This window comes from Hemicordylus capensis, chromosome 6, assembly GCF_027244095.1.
Source record: "Hemicordylus capensis ecotype Gifberg chromosome 6, rHemCap1.1.pri, whole genome shotgun sequence".
Classification (NCBI taxonomy): Eukaryota; Metazoa; Chordata; class Lepidosauria; order Squamata; family Cordylidae; genus Hemicordylus; species Hemicordylus capensis.
The window spans coordinates 48,337,184-48,354,267 of record NC_069662.1 but is presented as its reverse complement, the minus strand read 5'-3'; the positions used below and the strand labels follow the sequence as shown (position 1 = coordinate 48,354,267).

The 17,084-nt window shown below is 47.3% G+C and overlaps 1 protein-coding gene across 4 annotated transcripts in view; it reads left to right on the top strand.

The window, feature by feature from the left end:
• ERBB2 (erb-b2 receptor tyrosine kinase 2) overlaps positions 1 to 17,084 on the top strand; it is a 75,154-nt gene that overhangs the window by 42,637 nt on the left and 15,433 nt on the right. For all 4 annotated transcript variants that reach the window (XM_053263591.1, XM_053263593.1, XM_053263592.1 and 1 more), the window contains exons 6-15: positions 614 to 729; positions 2,419 to 2,560; positions 4,864 to 4,980; positions 6,461 to 6,587; positions 7,901 to 7,974; positions 8,110 to 8,200; positions 9,465 to 9,664; positions 12,753 to 12,885; positions 13,217 to 13,307; positions 16,682 to 16,839. In XM_053263591.1, coding sequence (XP_053119566.1) covers positions 614 to 729; positions 2,419 to 2,560; positions 4,864 to 4,980; positions 6,461 to 6,587; positions 7,901 to 7,974; positions 8,110 to 8,200; positions 9,465 to 9,664; positions 12,753 to 12,885; positions 13,217 to 13,307; positions 16,682 to 16,839 — 1,249 coding nt within the window. The remainder of the gene's footprint in view (positions 1 to 613; positions 730 to 2,418; positions 2,561 to 4,863; positions 4,981 to 6,460; positions 6,588 to 7,900; positions 7,975 to 8,109; positions 8,201 to 9,464; positions 9,665 to 12,752; positions 12,886 to 13,216; positions 13,308 to 16,681; positions 16,840 to 17,084) is intronic.

Sequence of the window (17,084 nt, the reverse complement as noted above, 5' to 3'; positions counted from 1 at the left end):
AAAAGTCTTCTCCAGCACCAAAGTTCAAAAGTGTCAACGCCTTTTCTATCTTGCTTCTTCAAAGTCCAGCTTTCGCATCCATAGAGTGTCATGGGGGAAACCATCATCCGAACGATTCTAATCTTTGTAGGTGTAGACATGTCACGGCATCTAAATATCCTTTCCAAGGCCTTCATTTCAACCCTACCAAGTGCTAGTCTGCGGTGCATTTCTTGACTGCTGGATCCTTTACTGTTGACGGTCAATCCTAAAAGGCAGAAGCTATCCACCACTTCATTGTCTTCGTTGTCAATTCTGAGGCTGGTTGCTATACCCGTTGTCATTAGTTTAGTCGTCTTTACATTTAATTGTAGTCCCATTTCCCATTTTTTAGTACATTGGAGTGCTTTCACTTGGTGCCTCTGTAGCAGCCAGAGCAGCAGCAACAGGCCTTCCTTGGCTTCCCCAACATAGCTGCTGCTTCTCCTGTATCATTGTGCGCAACCTGGGATGCAGCTCCTTCCTTCTTGCAAGGTGTCAACGGGAAGGGATGAGAACCCCACTTGTATTGGAAGGAAGAAGAAGAAATATGGGTTTGTGTCTGTTTTTCAGTTTCTGTTTTGTCCCCTGCCAGTGACCAGCACAATCTGTGCCAGCAGCTGTCCAAGGTGCAAAGGGAGACACTCGACCGATTGTTGCCATGAGCAATGTGCAGCAGGCTGCACAGGACCCAAACACTCTGACTGCCTGGTGAGTGCATACCTTCCGATGCCCATTCTCCACCATTGCTGCAAATACATGTTGCTATGTGTCAGATGGGCTGCCAGTTTTGGATCTGAATAATGCTGAGATCCTCCCCCCACCCCCACCCCATGCCAGGAGCCAGTGGCAGAATCCAGCAGGCAGTGGGCAGATCCCAGTAGGATCTGGCAGGTCATTTGTGGAGACTGTTAAAATCTGAAGCTGACTGGCTTTTTAGGGGGCCCAAGTGCTACCTGACAAAATAGTATTATAGCTGCTGACCTAGGCCATCCCTTTGTTAGGCAGATTGCTGGGTAATCGCTCAGGATGGTTGATGTTTCATCAGAGGAAGCTAATGATGAGGAGATGTTTTTCCTGAATAGGCGATTCACCTGAGATAAGTGTTCTGCAGATTTGTGTATGTGAGAGAAATAACAGTTTGGAGTTTGAATAGCCAGAGAGAGAGAGAGGCAGGGAGTGAGAGCTGAAAATTTCTAGTTGCAATTAGCTGAAACTGGGGGTTCTGCTTTGGGGTGGGAGGCACATAGCAGGGGAAGTTGGCACAAGTTGCTCTCCAGTTCTTTGCTTCTTGCTGAAAGAAAGTCTGTTTGCCTTCATGTATGCTCTGTTTATGAATTTTTAAATAAAGCAAATAATTGGAAGATGCCATAAGGGTCCAGTGCTGTTTCCTCCAAAAGAAGCAAAACACCATAGAGCTGCTCCTGGAACTTCTTGCCACTGGGGAGCACATGTCAAGTAGGAAATGAGGGGAGGTGCCTGTGTTCTTCCATCATTTTGCTTTGTCCTCAGTAGGGGTTCCACTTCACACACTGGAACCTTTGAGATGCTCCACTTGAGTTCTCATGCTGGTCTGTCTTTCCATACTAGACTGATTCCATGATTGAGCTCTGTGTAGAACCAAAACTGGCAGCCCACATGGTTAGGCTGTAGAAATATGACTCGAGTCATGAAGGGTAGTGCTTTCCCTATAGACGTTGGAAGCTAGTTTGCCTTATTCTCTGTTGGTGAACCGCTGCCCCAAGGGAAAAGCCGTCAGAGAAAAGAGGGCCTCCTTGACTTGCTCAGAGAAATGTACTCCAGCCTAGTGTAAAAACAGTTTTAATGAATGGACCAGTAAAATAACAATTCTTGCCTACAAAAGCTCATTGCCATAAATAATGTCTTAGGCCATGTTCTTACAGTCAGTAAAGTTGGTCTGAGGAGTAGCCATCTATGGTTCAGAACCAGTGTGTGAGGCAGCAGAGATCCTGGTTGGAGGACCAGCTAGTGATCATGTGTGAGGTATGATCATAGCTGGGTGCTGCCCTGTCAACACTGGCAAGCTCTGATCTGAAGTATGGTGGCTCAGCATGGCACGCAACTACAGTTTGATCGCACCTTACGCACGATCATTTCCCAGTCATCCGTCCGGGATTTCCACTGCCCCATGCGTGGTTTTAGGGAGTGCGGAGGGCTCTGAATCATAGTTGGCCATTCCTCAGACAAACTTTACTTATTGTAAGGACACAGCTGTAGTCTTCAAGGAGCCCTCGACTGTGTTTGCTCCAAGAGACAAACTTGCCTTTTCTCCAGGAATGTTGTGCCCTGGGTTTTGCACTCAGTGCTTGCTCCTGGTATCGGACCCCCTAAAGTGTGTTTGCCTTAAAAAGGAAAAATGCCCTGCTTCTTTTTCTCCAGGCCTGCCTACACTATAACCACAGTGGGATCTGTGAGCTGCATTGCCCACTTCTCTTCAGCTACAATCCGGACACCTTTGAGTCTGTACCTAATCCAAATGGGCGCTACACCTTCGGAGCAACTTGTGTCACTGAATGCCCTTGTAAGGCTTTACAATCTCATCTCTTGTGGGGGGATGTGAGGGCTAAAATCACCTTGGCGTGTTTCACTATCATTTGCCTAGTTTTCACGGAGGTGATAAATCTGTGTCTGGGCTGTACCACTTCAGCCTGGAGGTAGGGATTCAAAGAGACTCCGTGCTCCTTTGTACAGGAGAAGATGCTCTCCATGTAGAAAAGTAAAGGTCAGGGAGAAGGTTTCTACTAGCCCAGCCTCTTCTTTGACATACTAGTTCTCTGTGGTTTTTGCTCTCCCCCCTGCCAACATATGGAAGTATCATTCAATCATGTGAGCCCCCATCTGTGCTGGTATGGCCCAGACATAAATTAACCACCTTTGTAGAAAATGAGCCTTTGCCTTTATTGCACTGTGATCTGTAAAAGATATACCACAAAAGATTTCCATTCCAGTTCTGTGAGACAAAAAATATTTTGGCAATGGGGAGAGATAGGAGCCTATAAGTAAGGTCCTGGAAGCTGAGGATAGGTCCTAACCTGGTGAACCAAATGGTGCTATGTTCTGTTAGGCCTCTGAGCCCTCTTCAGCCCTGGCAAGAAACAGGGAATCACTGTATCGACCAGACTAGTAGCCATTGATAGACCTGTCCTCCATGACTGTCTAAGCCCCTTTTAGCGATACAAGCTAGTGGCCACCACTACATCCCATGGCAGAGAATTCCATAGATAAACTATGTGCTTTGTGAACAAGTACTTTTGTTGGTCCTAAATTTCCCAACCTTCAGTTTCATGGGATGGCCCCTAGTTCTAGTGTTGTGAAAGAGGGAGAGAAATTTCTCTCTGTCCACTCTCTCTACTCCATGCATAATTATATACACCTCTTGTCCCCTTATCCCATGACTTCTAAGTTTACTCAAAAGCCTTTGGTGGGGAACTTTGTCAAAAGCTGCTATGTTATGCTATGCTATGCTTCAGCAGTTATCTTAGTTCTGACCTTCCATGTTCTGAGGGCATAAATCCAAAATAGTTCTCTCTGCAATAAATATATGTTCCGGGTCAGATTATTTCTTTTAACTCTTTCAACACACTGAAATCTTAAGTCACCTGCCTTATGGTTATTCTCTACAAATTCCTTCAGTCATGCATCCTTAACTTGGAATTTGCCTTTTTTCACCACTGCTGCACACACAATTGACATTTTCGTTGAGCTAGTTGAAACAATCTCACCATCTCTGGTCTGGTCTTGTTTGAGAGTCGAGCTCTCTATTTGGAGTGAGGCTGAGAGCAGATTCTTCAGAAAAAGCATATGGTACAATCCCAGGAAGACTCCTTCAGAATACAGATGTGGGACAAGATCACCTGTTTGAATGCTCTCCTGTGTAAAAAAACCAACAACAACCCCCACCTTCCTGCATAGTTAGCAGGTCCAGAAGAATTATTCTCTAACCTTACCTTCTCTTTGCTAATTTTTGATGTGCAGGAGCTTTTTGGATATTAAAGAGCACTGAAATCTATGGCTACCATCCTGTAGGGATGTGCACGGAACTGGTTTGGAGGCCCTTTGGGACTGACGGTTCCGCTGGTTTGAAGGTGTGGGGGGTGCCCTTATCCCTCCTGCTGCATCTTCCCCACCAGCACTCCATTTAAAACTCTCTGTTGGGGCAGCAGTGTTCCTCCCTGCCACCTCTGTGTCCTCTTCAACTGGAAGTAAAAGGAAGTACCCGGCACCCCTGCGCATGTGCGCCCGGTACTTTTTTTTACTTCTGGCCGAGGAGGGTGCAGGGGCGGCAGGGAGGAACACTGCTGCTGCAATGGAGACTTTTTAAATGGAGCACCGGCAGGGGAAACATGGTGGGAGGGGTGAGGGCACCCTCTCCTGCCCTTAAAGGTATGCCCCCCGCCTTTGAACCACCACTCGCCGGTTCCGTGCACGTCCCCACTATCCTGCACTCTTGGTTTGTATCTTGTGCTTTTTCCGAACATTCAGGTTGGCTCTGTGATATACAGACCTGGCCAGGTCACTCAGGACCACTTCAGTTATGACAAAAATTCCTCTTTTCCGTGTAGGAAATAGCATGCATACTCCATATAGACAACTGCATGTGATAACTGTGCACATGATGTATGCGGGTTGGGATGCCACAGCCTGTCATAGCTTCCAGCATGTGTAGGAATTCTGTCATGTTTAGGAAAACTTTCAGGACTTGAATCAATACCTACAAGGAAGCTATGGAGGAAGAGTGGGGTATAAATGTAAAACAACAACAACAACAACATTTAGAATATTCCAAACCTGGACTCGCATTTGCTCCCCCCCTTGCAACTACAGATAATTACTTGGCTGCAGAGGTTGGCTCCTGTACTTCAGTGTGTCCTCAGAACACCCAGGAGGTGAGCGTAGGCACCATGCAGAAGTGTGAGAAATGCAACAAACCCTGCCCAGAAGGTAAGAGCTGGGATTGGCCAGTGTGGGTATTAAATCTGTTTCCAGGGGCATTTTGTATTGCTTTTGCTACAGCATCACATATGTTTCCTGTAATCCTGCTCCCTTGAGAATCATGCATGCTTGCAAGGGGTCAAACAAAGCTGCACGAGAATTGATGGGTGCCATAGCAATATGTTGAAACTGATTTTCTTTGTCCTTGATATTTGTTCTGATTTTTTTCGCCTCTCAACTCCCTCAGCTGTCTTGGCTTAGCTCTGTAACTTGTGATCAGGGGCAACTCACCAATGGGGCAAGGTGAGGTGATGGCCTTGGGCAGTGTCTGCACCTGGGATGGCAAGTTATGGGCATCCCACACTGCCTGGGGTCATCACCTCATCTGTCTTGCAACTCATTGCTCTCTGCCATTGCTTGTTACCATTTCCCAGCTAGCTGGTTCATCACTAGGTGACTGGATGGACTCTTTTTCTCTCTCTCATTCACTCATTTGGGGGGGGGGAGAGAGAGAGAAGAACCCATCCAGTGGCCAAGCACTGCACTAGCCCACTGGGAAATGGCGAGTGGCAGTGCTTGTGCCCTGATGCAAACCACACCCCCTGGTACCAGCACATCAGCCATCAGGACGCAAATGAGACCTGTTCAGCCAGCTAGAGAAAGGGTCTGCCAGGAGCAGCAACAACCAGGTGTGGGTGTTTGCCTCAGGCGGTGCAGGTTCTCACGCCAGCCCTGCTTGTGATAATTTCTGGAATCCATCTATCAGGGGCGTCGCAAGGTTGGAGTGGGCCCAGAGACAAGATTTTTAAATGCCCCCCCCCCCCACTGAAGCTCAGCTCATGAAGTAAAGAAATCTTACATGAGGCTGAATAGTGGTAACAAATTTTATATATATATATATATATATATATATATATATATATATATATATGAGAGATACCTATGTGACACAATAGAACATCATCCTAAATTATTTTTAAAAAGGTTTTGTAAATTGTGGACAATGCAAGTCATTTAATGGTACTAGAGAAAGACATGCTGTTCTGGTAGCTCCAGGTCTTAACATTCACATCAATTTTGGAGGATGAATACAACTGAAGGAAGCTGGGGCGGGGTGCACAGCTGGGGGAGTCAGTCATGTGACTTGCCTCTGGGGGACGGGTCCAAGGCAGTGGGCCCCCAGACAGTTGTCTCCCCTTGCCCTATTATAGTTACGCCCCTACCATCTATAATATTCAGGAGTTGAGTAACCCAATTATGGAGCTCATAACTACTTATATTTGTCACAAGTGACACTAGTATTTGTCACACTGCAACTGGTGCTTCTCCCTGCGACTCCTCACCTGAGAATGTCTGAGTTTTCCTCCAGATTGCTCTCTTTCTCCTGTGGTGTTTCAGCCTGACGGTTAAGAGCTTGTAACATTCCCATTGATTGGTCTATATTGCTGCATATGCATATGTACCCTGACTCCAGTCTTTTCTCCCTAAGTTTGCTATGGCTTGGGGATGGATTTCCTGAAAGGGGTCCGTGCTGTCAATGCCTCCAACATACATCACTTTGCAGGCTGCACCAAGATCTTTGGCAGCTTGACCTTTCTGCCAGAGACCTTTGCAGGGTAAGTAACCAAGGGCATGGGTATGAAACGTGTACATCTTTCATATTGGCTGCTGGGGATAACATCTTTGTAACTGTGTCTTGCAAAATAGCCCTGCTTTTAGCTTTGGAAGGCCATGTACAAATATGCAGCTGTGAGAGTGGCAGAGGCAATTTTGCTGCTTTTTTTCAACTGACATACTTGTGGTGTTCTGAGGCAAGTGCTTTCAAATGAAGAAAAAAAGGGATATTGGAGTAAGAATGTTAGTGATCAGATTCACCCTTGTATGTTGTTCTCCATGCGAGGGAGAGAAAGGGAAATGAATGCACGCTGGCTGGGAATGAACTCCAGAGGTTTCGTGCCTCCCTTTCCATGCCTTGCAGCCAGGTTCTTTGAACCCATCTGCTCAATGGTGCCTCTGCCCCAGTGAGGTGAGAAATCCTTGTATTAGTCCTTCAGTGACTTGTTCTTACAGATATGGTGGTGTTGTGCTCTTACTTTTCATGGATATGTTTGTTAGAGAGTATGTTTTTCAACATGCTTAGGGATCTTTTGACTAGCCGTTAATTTGTGTGTTTCAGAATGGACTGAGGGGAGACATGAATGGCTAATTTTTGAATAAATGAAGTGGTTTATATTTGGAATGCAAATGATACAAGAGCAGTGTCATCAAGAAAACAAACTTTAAAGCAAATAACTTAATTCTAGGCAATTATCTAGCCATACCATGAAGGCAATGACATGCAACTGACTTAACCCCTAACATGTCTGGTAGCTCTTTGTTTAAAAACTATAGAGTCTAAAAACAGAACTCCTTGAAAAGGGATTCTTTTGTTTAAGAGAGGTGAGAGCGAGAGAGGCGAAAAATTAAAAGACACTGAACTGAGAGAGAGAATAATCAGTTGGCTGTTACAGATGTTTTGTGCCAACTACTAATTCCTGGGCAAAATGGCAGCCAGCCTTGTAGCTCCTACACAGAGGTTTACATATGAGTAGGACACAGTTCATCACAGAAGAAGAATAAGATGCTCGTCAAACATTGCACAAATGTGAGTGGAGGATAGTTTAAATCAGTAGCAAGGAAGTCAGAGTTACACAGAGAAAGGCTTAAAGAAAAAACATAGTTTGAACCCAAAGAGATATACAGTACCTGTTCTAAATCTGCTGAGTGGTTTCCATTGTCAAAGTAGGTGAGATTTCCCAGTAAGAAATATTTATTGTGACTCCCCTAGCATATGGTGCGTAAAAATATTTTGTTACATCAACTGAATAAAATGAAAGTAAAGCAGTTGTCATGAATGTTCTCCAGTTCTGTTCTTTTCTTTACCATCCAGGGATCCTACCACCAATACGCCACCCATGACTCCTGAGCAGCTTAAAGCTTTTGAGAATCTGAAGGATCTAACAGGTACCTAAGAAATTATTTCTGGGCAACCCTCAACCCCACAAAGATGTTACCACATTGCTATGGGGTAACATAGTTCATCATCAGTTAGGTTCAATGTTTCTCTATTGAATGGCCTTAACTTTTGTGTATTAACAGGTTTCTTATACATTGAATCTTGGCCAGAAACCTTCCTGGACTTGAGTCCCTTCCAAAATCTTCAGGTGATCCGAGGACGAGCACTCTACGCGTAAGCTCTATCCCTGGATTTTGGCAAAGGTGGCATCCCTGATATAGCATAATGGCTATGACTTGGAAAGTTTATATCTTGCTTCTGCCATTAACTTGCTAGGTGGCCTTAGGCAAGCTACTATATTTCAGCCTTACCAGCCCCCCGCCCCCCAATTCTCTGCAATATGGAGATAATAAGCATATGAAGTCACCAAATTTCAAACATTCTCTGGAGCATGTGCAAGGCAGTTTGCCAATTCCATCATTTGGTCAAACTGAATTTCAGGAATGTTTAGATAGACTTGGGAGCCTAACTGTGTTGCCTCTTGTTGACTACAACTCCCATTCAACAACCTCAATCAGAGGTTGTTGCAGCTGGGGATTATGAGAGTTGTGGTCAGCTACATCTGGGAATCCCTGTTACAAGGAACACTGCTAAGGAGTCTCAGGGCTGGGTTTTTTCTGATGGGAAGCCCTCTTTAGGGAGCAAGTCTTGTGATCAGTGTTTCCTCTAACAGGGATTCCCAAATGGTGTTTACTACAACTCCCATCATCCCCAGCTAAAGGCCATTGCAGCTGGGGATGCTGGGAGTTGTATTCAACAACATCTGGGAATCCCTGTTAGAGGGAACACTGCTTGTGATGTAGAAGCACTCAGTTGTTTTGGCCTTGACTTGGGGCCAGAGTCTGCCTTTCACCTTCCACCAAAGACCATTAGCAAGCTGGGTTTGGCCAAACCAGCTCTGCTCCAACCCTTACTAACATTGTTGTGGAAACTTGAGTGAGGGGCTGAAAGGCAGCAGTGGCATAGTACGGTTGGAGTGGGCCCTGGGATAAAAAAATGAAGGTGGACCCTTGTCTCCACCCAATACCCGCCTTATTCTTCAGAGAGGCAGGAAGGGGAGAGTGAACAAACTGTCACTCAGCTGATGGACCTCCTCTCCCTCAGGGACCCAAGGACATTTCCCCCTCCCCCACACCAATTATAACTACCCCCTTGCAAGACAAGGAGAAAGGAAGATGCTCTCTCTTTTCTTCATGCCCTGTAGTCCTTCATCCAAACCATGACTGCTACCATTGCTACAGTGCAGTGTGCAGCTTTGAGGCCTGTCATCGGCCCTCATTACATGACAGGATGTGACAGGAAGAGGATGAGGGAGTCTATTGGATATCCCCCCGCAAAAGGTCTACATTAGTCAGTAAGGCATAGATAGATGGACACGATGGTTGTTTTTGGCATTATTTTCTTACCTTTCCTGACTGAGGAGTCTGTTTTTCGGCAGTGGAGCCTATTCACTGACGCTGCAAAACCTCTCCATCTTCTCACTGGGCTTGCGTTCATTGCGAGAGATCAGCAGTGGAATGGTCCTTATCCACCACAACCCTAACCTTTGCTTCATCCAAAATGTTCCTTGGAAAGACCTCTTCAGGAACCCTCGGCAGACGCAGTTCCAGAATGGCAACAAGCCAGCTGAGCAGTGTGGTAAGTGGTGGTGCTGAATCATCTAGATCCATTTATTATTTATATTTTTATACCGCCCTTTGTTCTAAGACCTCAGGGAGGTTAAGCACAAGATAGAAACAATCATAAAATTTTGATAAAAACTACCTGAAAATAAAACAGACACGTGACCTGTAAGGAGAGCTGGGAGCCACTCGTCCAAGAGCCTAGATAAAAAGGACGGGGTTTCAGTCTTTTTAGACATGGGAGCCTCCTTTTAACTTTGATATTTTTCAGGGTGAGTGGGATGAGAACAGTGTCACCACACAAGAATCCTTGTACGCAAATGGGAATTGGGGGCTTTTGAACAAGGTACTAGGGATGGACATGAAGCGTTTTGTTTTTGTGCACATCTGCAGGCGGGTGGAGAGAAGTCACTTGAAGAGGAGGAAGGCAGGTCTTGCCTGCCCTTCCATTGCCCCTCTGCCACCCCAGCACGGCGCTATTTGTATTAAGCAGCTGGGCTATCTGTTTGAAAAAGCCATGCTGCTCCGGCTGCATCAGTTCCCTGTTCCCAGCAGCCTTTGGGCAGCGTCTGGAATGGAATGGCATCTGAGCACGTGCGGACACCATCTTGAGTGGTCTGCACAGTGTTGCATAGGAACATAGTAAACTCCCATATACTGAGTCAGACCATTGGTCTATCTAGCTCAGTATTGTCTTCACAGACTGGCAGTGGCTTCTCCTAGTGATGTGCACGGTCCGGAGAAGTCTGGACCGGCACCGAAGGGGGGCCTTGTTTTTAGGGCGGGGAGGGCTTGCTTAGCCCTCCCGCCTCCTTGCCCCCGCCAGCGCCCGTATTTTCTAGTATAGGGGCGCTGGAAACCAGCCGCCCCCCCTGCCGTGGCGGCGGCGAAAGAGCCCCCAATGCCAGCCCTCCCTCCCTCCCAGCTAGCTGCCCGCCCGCCCGCCCGCCTGCTCGCTCACCGCTCTCCGGATAGGAAACGAGAGGAGCTCCGGCACAGAGCTCCTCTCATTTGGAAGGCCTCCGGCAGAATGGTGTTTTGCGCGCGCGCATGCGCGCACCGCAAAGCACGCCGTTCGCCGGAGGCCCGGTCTACCCGCCGGGAAAGGGCCGGGTAGACCGGGCCTCCGATCGCCAGAGGCCCGGTCTACCCAGCGATCGGAGGCCCGGTCTACCCGGCCCTTTCCCGGCGGGTAGACCGGGCCTCCGGCGAATGGCGTGCTTTGCGGTGCGCGCATGCGCGCGCGCGCAAAACACCATTCTGCCGGAGGCCTTCCAAACGAGAGGCGCTCTGTGCTGGAGCTCCTCTCGTTTCCTATCCGGAGAGCGGTGAGCGGGCGGGCAGCTAGCTGGGAGGGAGGGAGGGCTGGCATTGGGGGCTCTTTCGCCGCCGCAGCGGCGGCGGGGGGGGGGGTGGCTGGCTTCCAGCGCCCCTATACTAGAAAATACGGGTGCTGGCGGGGGCAAGGAGGCGGGAGGGCTAAGCAAGCCCTCCCCGCCCTTAAAGGCATACCCCCCCACCCGGACCCGAACCAGGCAGGGCCGGACCGGTCCGGCAGTTCGGCCATTCTTTGGAATGGCCGCCGGACCGGTTCGGGCACACCACTAGCTTCTCCAAGGTTGCAGGCAGGAATCTCTCTCAGCCCTATCTTGGAGAAGCCAGGGAGGGAACTTGGAACCTTCTGCTCTTCCCAGAGTGGCTTCATCCCCTGAGCATCTTACAGTGCTTACACATCAAGTCTCCCATTCATATGCAACCAGGGCAGACCCTGCTTAGCTATGGGGACAAGTCATGCTTGCTACCACAAGACCATAAGAACAATGGGGCAGACATGGGGCAGCTTGAAGCACCTCAACGCCTCAAAATAGAGGTGCCAAAATGCTTCGAGCACAACCCAATGAGGTACAAGACCTCTTGCACTCTCCTGCACAAATGTATGAGCCATGGACGTGACTGGGAGGGCAGCCAGGGCACATGCCCTTGGGCCACTGGGGGGGGGCACCATGCCAGTGCCTACCACCACCACCCCATTTTATAGGCTCCCCCCCACCCCGCCACCTTCTTCTTCCCCTATTTTTCTAGTGGCTATTTGGGCGGGTGATCCTCTAGGACAAAGTTATATTTTTTCAAAAAGCATGAGATGAGACAGAAAATGACACTTGGAATCCTCACACAACTCCTGGCTATTGTTCTAAGTCTTTAACAGAGATGGCTCATGTTTTCAGGTTTTGATCAACAACCATGTCTAGATGGTACAGTGTTCATTTTAACAGGGATTTCCAGATATTGTTGACTACAAGTCCCATCTTCCCTGTTTGGACAGGGGAACAATTTCAGTGCTTGCCCTAAGTACTATTATCCTTAGATACGCCCCCCCCCCACTTAAGGGCTGCTCACTGCGGCACTAGTTTGGGAAGTCGCCGAGCTATTTGATATGTAAACAACAAAGTGGGCACCGCCATCATGCTGAGTTTGGTCTGCGGCCTCCTGCTCCATGCTGATGCTGAATTTTTATAGGCTCCCAGTCTTAAGAGTGAAACGCCTCCCCTAACATTGGCTCCCACTCTTTAAGGAAATGACCGATCGCTAATCCCCTGCCTTGACTGATGGCAAGACAGTGGGTCACAAGCAGTGTTCTCTCTAATTTTTTTCATCTATGTGTGGAATGAGTTTTGTTCTGGGCGGCAGGATCATGAAGCCTTCCTGATTCAACCTGAGTGGGATCTAAAATTAACTGAGCAGTAGGGGTGTGCATGGACCTGTTTGGAGGCCCTTTTATGGTTCAAACACAGGAGGGTGAGATAACGTTCAGGGTGGGGGAAAGTTCACTCCCCACTGCGTTTCCCCCGCTCCGGTCTGGTGGGCAGCAGCATACCTCCCTGCTGCCCCGTCCTCTCCTCAGACCAGAAGTAAGTGGAAGTAGTTTGTGCGTGTGCGCACATTGAGCTCTGAACTGGGCTACCCCCCGCCTCCACCTTTTGAACCAGCCCCCTCTGGTTCCATTCACATCCCTACTGAGCGGACACCAAGAAACTTGTGAGAGCAGGCACACACCTTAGAGGGAACACTGGTCACAAGTTATAGCTTGTTTTTTCTCCCCACAGAGCGCCAAGGCCAGGTGTGCTTCCCTCTCTGCTCCCAGGGGCACTGCTGGGGACCTGGAGCCACTCAGTGTGTGTCCTGCAGTGGGTTTCTGCGTGGGATGGAATGTGTCGAGAGCTGCAGCATTCTCGATGGGTATGTGAGGATAGGGCAAGTGGAGTAGGGGCTGCTGGCTGGAATCCTGATTAGGCAAAACTAGTGGCTGAGTGAGAGAATTGTTCTGGGGACACCATGTCAAAAAGAGGTTATTCAGCCATTATAAGATCTAGAAACTAACCAGATGCTTCTCATAAAAATTAAAGTTAATGTCCTTGGGATTTTTGGCTTCTGTGCTGCATGTCAAATTCTGTGGTTTCATAAAGAGACATGGAAATAACAGGGACATCGCCTCTAGCTTCTTCTTTTTGTTTGTTTAAACCATTGTAATTCTTTGGATTGATGGAACTTGCAATACATTCCCCTGCAGAGAGATCCGGGAACATGTCAATGGAACACGATGCCTCCCGTGCCATCCAGAGTGCTTGCCACAAAATGGAACACAGTCCTGCTATGGATCGGTAAGGCCAGGAATTCTGGAACAGCCAGAGTGAAACCTTCTGGGGCCCTTCCTAGATCCATAAACTTTCTAGATCCTTATTAGCCATTGTTTATCTTCAGAAAGATGAATGGATCCACTGCCTTTCTTCCACTCCAGCCCTAAATTCTTCTGTACTAGAAGATATTTGGGTATGAGAAGAGCAAAACACAACAATTCTCTCTTAATACCCAACCATTTACTGCTGACAATTCACTGGAAAAACCCAGTGCCTAAAACGCAGATTGGTAAAATGACTACAACCTGCATGGCTACAGCATGGCTTCCGCAAAGTTAAATCTTGCCTCACCAACCTTTTGGACTTCTTTGAGAGTGTCAACGAGTGTGTGGATCAAAGTGCTGCAGTTGACATAGTCTACCTGGACTTCCAAAAAGCTTTTGACAAAGTTCCTCATCAAAGACTCCTGAGGAAACTTAGCGGTCATGGGATAAGGGGACAAGTACATGTGTGGATTGATAACTGGTTGAAAGACAGGAAACAGAGGGTAGGTATAAATGGAGAGTTTTCACAATAGAGGGAAGTAAGAAGTGGGGTCCCCCAGGGATCTGTACTGGGACCAGTGCTTTTTAATTTATTCACAAATGATCTAGAAGCAGGGGTAAGCAGCGATGTGGCCAAATTTGCAGATGATACCAAACTCTTCCGGGTAGTGAAATCCAAAACGGATTATGAGCAGCTCCAAAAGGATCTCTCCAAACTGGGGGAGTGGGCGACAAAATGGCAATTGCGGTTCAATGTTAGCAAGTGTAAAGTGATGCACATTGGGACGAAAAACCCCAACTTCAAGTATATGCTGATGGGATCTGAGCTGTCGGTGATGGACCAGGAGAGGGATCTTGGGGTTGTGGTGGACAGCTCATTGAAAGTGTCAACTCAATGTGCGGCAGCTGTGAAAAAGGCAAATTCAATGCTAGGGATCATTAGAAAGGGGATTGAAAATAAAACGGCTAACATTATAATGCCCTTATACAAAACTATGGTGCGACCACACTTGGAGTAATGCGTACAGTTCTGGTCACCACATCTTAAAAAGGACATTGTTGAACTGGAGAAGGTACAGAAGAGGGCAACCAAGATGATCAGGGGCCTAGAGCACCTTTCTTATGAGGCAAGACTACAACACCTGGGGCTTTTTAGTTTAGAAAAAAGACGACTGCGGGGAGACATGATAGAGGTCAATAAAATCATGCATGGTGTGGAGAAAGTGGAGAGAGATAAATTCTTTTCCCTCTCACACAACACTAGAACCAGGGGTCACTCCATGAAATTGATTGCCAGGAGGTCTAGGACCAACAAACGGAAGTACTTTTTCACACGTGTGATCCCCTTGTGGAACTCTACCACAGGATGTGGTGACAACCAACAACCTGGATGGCTTTAAGAGGGGTTTGGATGACTTAAGAGGGATGACTTAAGAGGGGTTTGGAGGAGAGGTCTATCAATGGCTACTAGTCGGAGGGCTGTGGGCCACCTCCAGCCTCAAAGGCAGGATGCCTCTGAGTACCAGTTGCAGGGGAGTAATGGCAGGAGAGAGGGCATGCCCTCAACTCTTGTCTGTGGCTTCCAGCGGCATCTGGTGGGCCACTGTGCGAAACAGGATGCTGGCCTAGATGGGCCTTGGGCCTGATCCAGCAGGGCTGTTCTTATTCTTATGATGTCATAGCAGGCATAATCTACAAAGAATGTTTTTTTCTTCAGAACAATAGTTTTTATATGCCGATTTAAGCAATTAGAATGCGTACAATTAATGGACTAAGATGTATTTCGTTGAGTGGCAGTCCTAGTAAAGAATGGATTTAGCAATAGGAAGTAGTGCATTTCAGCCAGTGGGATGGATGCTGCTGGTGGTCCTTCACAGCATGGCGGGTGCAACTTATTTGGCTCCACTGCAATGGTGGCCACACAGCACTGCTCTCCCTGAGCTGACCCCATTGGAAATGTGGGAAATGTGCCTTTTCCCAGATGTAGCTGTGCCAGTGACCCATTCCTTCAAAAGAGGCAGAGGTCAGGGAAAGAGGATGGAGAATGGAGAAATCAGAAGGCAGCGGCAGCAGCTGGAAAAGCTTCTCCCTCACTTCAGAGACAACTGTGCAGCAGGCCGTCCACTTCTGCATGAGCAGCCATCTCTGGTGGCAGTGGTACCCACAGAGGTGGTACTGTACTTCTAAAAAGGGGTTGAAATGCCTGCTGTAATGGTTTGTGGCGCCTCACTATTACTATTCAGCTTTCCTGCAGAGCCATGAGGACTGGAAGCTTGTTTACCTTTACAAAAAAATAAAGGTTGAGATTCTCAGTATATTGGCACCTATACTAGATACTCGCTCAGGGCCTCACAACTTTGGCCCTCCAGCAGGTTTTGGACTACAATTCCCATCATCCCCAGCCACAGTGGCCAATAGTCAGGGATGAAGGGAGTCCATTGTCTTCAAGAGGGAACAAAGGTGTACAGCCCTGTACTAGATAGTGTTTTTCTCTGCAGCGGCAAGGATTTGGAATGTGGCTGTTTTGTTTTTTAAACGTTTCTCAACGTCTCAGGATGACAGATCTTGCATCGTGTTTCTAGGCAGCCTTATGAACATGCAGGATATAAGGAAATGGATTTTGCTTATACGATAACGTTTGTGTCCACATCTATATACCTTGTATAAGTCAGAGAGCACAAACACAGACTGATGTGTAAGCAAAGTCTTCAGGTGTTATGGAGTGAGCTTTATTCAGAAGACTTCTCCTTAGACCAGGGCTGCACAACTTCATTTCTCCAGCGGTTGTTGGCGTATCATCATTCCCAGCCACAATGGCCAAGAATCAGGGATGATGGGAGTTGTAGTCTAACAGCTGGAGGACTGAAGTTGTGCAGCCCTGTCTTAGGCAATGAAGTAACTATTAGTTATTTTTGTACAGATCTCTAGAGCGTGATCCAATAAATATTAAGCACTTTGAAGCCTCGTTTGTTTTAATGGGAGAATGTTATATACATGGTCCACTACATCATCAAAGTGCTCATGATATTACAGAATCCAAGTTACACAATAACTTGCTTCATAGGTAATAAAATGTGTAGCACGTCTTTCGATCCATAAGTAATAAAATGTGTAATGCCACCTGTTCACTTGGGTCATCCTTACAACAGCCTCAGACCCAACAATTCCAGGTTCCTAGATTCCTATCAAGCAGATGCTTCTAACTGTTGTACACTGTGTCAGTCTGAGTTCATGCTGGCAAAAGGTTCACTTGTTTTGCAAAATGGTAGGCTGATATTAAACTCAAAACCATATACGACTGCTCAAATGGTTGGGTTACCTCCCCTGTAAAAGGAAATCTTCCTTCCTTCCTAGGATGCAGACCAGTGCCTAGCTTGTGCCCATTTTAAAGATGGCCCCTTTTGTGTAGAGCGGTGCCCCAGCGGTGTGAAGGTCGACACTTTTGTACCCATCTGGAAGTATCCCGACGAGGAGGGGATCTGTCAGTTCTGCTCAACTAACTGCACCCACTCGTGAGTTAGCTGTTGGGAAGGGATCACCTTCTAATTTAAAGAGTAATTTTATCAGTAACTTTTAATGAGTGGACTATGAGAAGTGGGGAAGAAGAACTGCCAAGGCTGTTAACAGGTGTTGTGTGAAGGTAAAAAGTGAAGATTCTGCCCTTAGTTTAAGGGCAGTATCCTAGAATGATCTCCCTTTCCCCCTTGCAGACATCTAAAGTTTCATTTATAACCCACTTTGTGCACCTTTTGATGGG